Here is a 5,000-nt window from a genome sequence, read left to right as displayed (position 1 = left end):
TCATTCTGTGTTCCTCAGGTTGGACGGCAGTGCTGAGCCGCCCAATGAGATCCTGGAACAGGGGTCACATGACCGACCCCTTACTGCACAGGCCTACAACACTGCTGGGATGAAAGGTACACGCCCACAGGACAACCGCTAGGCTACCTGGGCCGGCGGGTAGAGGGGCCGGGCGGGTAGAGGGGCCGGCGGGTAGAGGGGCCGGGCGGGTAGAGGGGCCGGCGGCTAGAGGGGCCGGCGGCTAGAGGGGCCGGGCGGGTAGAGGGGCCGGCGGGTAGAGGGGCCGGGCGGGTAGAGGGGCCCGGCGGGTAGAGGGGCCGGGCGGGTAGAGGGGCCGGCGGGTAGAGGGGCCGGCGGGTAGAGGGGCCGGCGGCTAGAGGGGCCGGGCGGGTAGAGGGGCCGGCGGGTAGAGGGGCCGGCGGGTAGAGGGGCCCGGCGGGTAGAGGGGCCGGCGGGTAGAGGGGCCGGCGGGTAGCCTAGTGGTTAGAGCGTTGGGTCAGTAACCGAAAGGTTGCTGGTTCGAATCCCCGAGCTGACAAGGTAAAAATCTGTCGTTCTGCCCCTGAACAAGGCAGTTTATTTATCCTTTATTTAACCAGGCAGTTAAGAACTAATTCTGATTTTCAATCACAGCCGAGGAACAGTGGCCTTGTAGTAGTACTGAACTTACTGACAGAACTTGGTCTGGTAGCAGCAGGGTAGTATCCCAGCAGGGTAGTATCCCAGCAGGGTAGTATCCCAGCAGGCAGGGTAGTATCCCAGCAGGCAGGGTAGTATCCCAGCAGGCAGGGTAGTATCCCAGCAGGCAGGGTAGTATCCCAGCAGGCAGGGTAGTATCGCAGCAGGCAGGGTAGTATCCCAGCAGGCAGGGTAGTATCCCAGCAGGGTAGTATCCCAGCAGGCAGGGTAGTATCCCAGCAGGCAGGGTAGCATCCCAGCAGGCAGGGTAGTATCCCAGCAGGGTAGTATCCCAGCAGGGTAGTATCCCAGCAGGGTAGTATCCCAGCAGGGTAGTATCCCAGCAGGCAGGGTAGTGTCCCAGCAGGCAGGGTAGTATCCCAGCAGGCAGGGTAGTATCCCAGCAGGCAGGGTAGTATCCCAGCAGGCAGGGTAGTATCCCAGCAGGGTAGTATCCCAGCAGGCAGGGTAGTGTCCCAGCAGGCAGGGTAGTATCCCAGCAGGCAGGGTAGTATCCCAGCAGGGTAGTATCCCAGCAGGCAGGGTAGTATCCCAGCAGGCAGGGTAGTATCCCAGCAGGCAGGGTAGTGTCCCAGCAGGCAGGGTAGTGTCCCAGCAGGCAGGGTAGAATCCCAGAAGGAATGGTAGTATCCCAGCAGGGTAGTATCCCAGCAGGCAGGGTAGTATCCCAGCAGGCAGGGTAGTATCCCAGCAGGGTAGTATCCCAGCAGGCAGGGTAGTATCCCAGCAGGCAGGGTAGTATCCCAGCAGGGTAGTATCCCGGCAGGCAGGGTAGTATCCCAGCAGGGTAGTATCCCAGCAGGCAGGGTAGTATCCCAGCAGGCAGGGTAGTATCCCAGCAGGGTTGTATCCAAGCAGGCAGGGTAGTATCCCAGCAGGCAGGGTAGTATCCCAGCAGGCAGGGTAGTGTCCCAGCAGGCAGGGTAGTATCCCAGCAGGCAGGGTAGTATCCCAGCAGGCAGGGTAGTATCCCAGCAGGCAGGGTAGTATCCCAGCAGGCAGGGTAGTGTCCCAGCAGGCAGGGTAGTATCCCAGCAGGCAGGGTAGTATCCCAGCAGGCAGGGTAGTATCCCAGCAGGCAGGGTAGTATCCCAGCAGGCAGGGTAGTATCCCAGCAGGCAGGGTAGTATCCCAGCAGGCAGGGTAGTATCCCAGCAGGCAGGGGTAGTATCCCAGCAGGCAGGGTAGTGTCCCAGCAGGCAGGGTAGTATCCCAGCAGGCAGGGTAGTATCCCAGCAGGCAGGGTAGTATCCCAGCAGGCAGGGTAGTATCCCAGCAGGCAGGGTAATGTCCCAGCAGGCAGGGTAGTATCCCAGCAGGCAGGGTAGTATCCCAGCAGGCAGGGTAGTATCCCAGCAGGCAGGGTAGTATCCCAGCAGGCAGGGTAGTATCCCAGCAGGCAGGGTAGTATCCCAGCAGGCAGGGTAGTATCCCAGCAGGCAGGGTAGTATCCCAGCAGGCAGGGTAGTATCCCAGCAGGCAGGGTATTATCCCAGCAGGCAGGGTAGTATCCCAGCAGGCAGGGTAGTATCCCAGCAGGCAGGGTAGTATCCCAGCAGGCAGGGTAGTGTCCCAGCAGGCAGGGTAGTGTCCCAGCAGGCAGGGTAGTATCCCAGCAGGGTAGCATCCCAGCAGGCAGGGTAGCATCCCAGCAGGCAGGGTAGTATCCCGGCAGGCAGGGTAGTGTCCCAGCAGGCAGGGTAGTATCCCAGCAGGCAGGGTAGTATCCCAGCAGGGTAGTATCCCAGCAGGCAGGGTAGTATCCCAGCAGGCAGGGTAGTATCCCAGCAGGCAGGGTAGTATCCCAGCAGGCAGGGTAGTATCCCAGCAGGGTAGCATCCCAGCAGGCAGGGTAGCATCCCGGCAGGCAGGGTAGTATCCCGGCAGGCAGGGTAGCATCCCAGCAGGCAGGGTAGCGTCCCAGCAGGCAGGGTAGTATCCCAGCAGGCAGGGTAGTATCCCAGCAGGGTAGTATCCCAGCAGGCAGGGTAGTATCCCAGCAGGCAGGGTAGTATCCCAGCAGGCAGGGTAGTATCCCAGCAGGCAGGGTAGTATCCCAGCAGGGTAGTATCCCAGCAGGCAGGGTAGTATCCCAGCAGGCAGGGTAGTATCCCAGCAGGCAGGGTAGTATCCCAGCAGGGTAGCATCCCAGCAGGCAGGGTAGCGTCCCACCAGGCAGGGTAGTGTCCCAGCAGGCAGGGTAGTGTCCCAGCAGGCAGGGTAGTATCCCGGCAGGCAGGGTAGTATCCCAGCAGGCAGGGTAGTATCCCAGCAGGCAGGGTAGCATCCCAGCAGGCAGGGTAGTATCCCAGCAGGCAGGGTAGTATCCCAGCAGGCAGGGTAGTATCCCAGCAGGCAGGGTAGTATCCCAGCAGGCAGGGTAGTATCCCAGCAGGCAGGGTAGTATCCCAGCAGGCAGGGTAGTATCCCAGCAGGCAGGGTAGTATCCCAGCAGGCGGGGTAGTATCCCAGCAGGCAGGTTAGTATCCCAGCAGGTTAGTATCCCAGCAGGCAGGGTAGTATCCCAGCAGGCAGGGTAGTATCCCAGCAGGCAGGGTAGCATCCCAGCAGGCAGGGTAGCATCCCAGCAGGCAGGGTAGCATCCCAGCAGGCAGGGTAGCATCCCAGCAGGGTAGTATACCAGCAGGGTAGTATCCCAGCAGGGTAGCATCCCAGCAGGCAGGGTAGTATCCCAGCAGGCAGGGTAGTATCCCAGCAGGCAGGGTAGCATCCCAGCAGGCAGGGTAGTATCCCAGCAGGCAGGGTAGTATCCCAGCAGGCAGGGTAGTATCCCAGCAGGGTAGTATCCCAGCAGGCAGGGTAGTATCCCAGCAGGGTAGTATCCCAGCAGGCAGGGTAGTATCCCAGCAGGCAGGGTAGTATCCCAGCAGGCAGGGTAGTATCCCAGCAGGGTAGTATACCAGCAGGGTAGTATCCCAGCAGGCAGGGTAGTATCCCAGCAGGCAGGGTAGTATCCCAGCAGGCAGGGTAGTATCCCAGCAGGGTAGTGTCCCAGCAGGCAGGGTAGTATCCCAGCAGGGTAGTATCCCAGCAGGCAGGGTAGTATCCCAGCAGGCAGGGTAGTATCCCAGCAGGCGGGGTAGTATCCCAGCAGGCAGGGTAGTATCCCAGCAGGCAGGGTAGTATCCCAGCAGGCAGGGTAGTATCCCAGCAGGGTAGTATCCCAGCAGGCAGGGTAGTATCCCAGCAGGCAGGGTAGTATCCCAGCAGGCAGGGTGGTTTCCCAGCAGGCAGGGTAGTATCCCAGCAGGGTAGTATCCCAGCAGGCAGGGTAGTGTCCCAGCAGGCAGGGTAGTATCCCAGCAGGCAGGGTAGTATCCCAGCAGGCAGGGTAGTATCCCAGCAGGCAGGGTAGTATCCCAGCAGGGTAGTATCCCAGCAGGCAGGGTAGCATCCCAGCAGGCAGGGTAGTATCCCAGCAGGGTAGTATCCCAGCAGGGTAGTATCCCAGCAGGGTAGTATCCCAGCAGGCAGGGTAGTATCCCAGCAGGGTAGTATCCCAGCAGGCAGGGTAGTATCCCAGCAGGGTAGTATCCCAGCAGGCAGGGTAGTATCCCGGCAGGCAGGGTAGTATCCCAGCAGGCAGGGTAGTATCCCAGCAGGGTAGTATCCCAGCAGGGTAGTATCCCAGCAGGCAGGGTAGTATCCCGGCAGGCAGGGTAGTATCCCAGCAGGCAGGGTAGTATCCCAGCAGGCAGGGTAGTATCCCAGCAGGCAGGGTAGTATCCCAGCAGGGTAGTATCCCAGCAGGCAGGGTAGTATCCCGGCAGGCAGGGTAGTATCCCGGCAGGCAGGGTAGTATCCCGGCAGGCAGGGTAGTATCCCGGCAGGCAGGGTAGTATCCCGGCAGGCAGGGTAGTCTCCCGGCAGGCAGGGTAGTATCCCGGCAGGCAGGGTAGTATCCCGGCAGGCAGGGTAGTATCCCGGCAGGCAGGGTAGTATCCCGGCAGGCAGGGTAGTATCCCGGCAGGCAGGGTAGTATCCCGGCAGGCAGGGTAGCATCCCGGCAGGCAGGGTAGCATCCCGGCAGGCAGGGTAGTATCCCGGCAGGCAGGGTAGTATCCCGGCAGGCAGGGTAGTATCCCGGCAGGCAGGGTAGTATCCCGGCAGGCAGGGTAGTATCGCAGCAGGCAGGGTAGTATCCCAGCAGGCAGGGTAGTATCCCAGCAGGCAGGGTAGTATCCCAGCAGGCAGGGTAGTATCCCAGCAGGGTATCCCTCCACCTTGACTCTTGACCTCTGACCCATGTCCTCTCCTCAGGTTACTGTGAGGAGGCGGGT

The 5,000-nt window shown here is 61.2% G+C and overlaps 1 protein-coding gene across 1 annotated transcript in view; it reads left to right on the top strand.

Moving 5' to 3' along the window:
- The window catches only part of LOC123734146 (WD repeat domain phosphoinositide-interacting protein 2), a 58,459-nt gene that overhangs the window by 53,342 nt on the left and 117 nt on the right, over window positions 1-5,000 (top strand). Inside the window, exons 12-13 of the mRNA XM_045712895.1 lie at window positions 19-116; window positions 4,981-5,000. The exon at window positions 4,981-5,000 is cut by the window's right edge and continues 117 nt beyond it. Of these exons, the coding sequence (XP_045568851.1) occupies window positions 19-116; window positions 4,981-5,000 (118 nt within the window). The remainder of the gene's footprint in view (window positions 1-18; window positions 117-4,980) is intronic.

Source organism: Salmo salar, unplaced genomic scaffold (assembly GCF_905237065.1).
Source record: "Salmo salar unplaced genomic scaffold, Ssal_v3.1, whole genome shotgun sequence".
Lineage (NCBI taxonomy): Eukaryota > Metazoa > Chordata > Actinopteri > Salmoniformes > Salmonidae > Salmo > Salmo salar.
The sequence above is the reverse complement of the archived record's forward strand: the minus strand, read 5'-3'. Positions and strand labels throughout refer to the sequence as shown.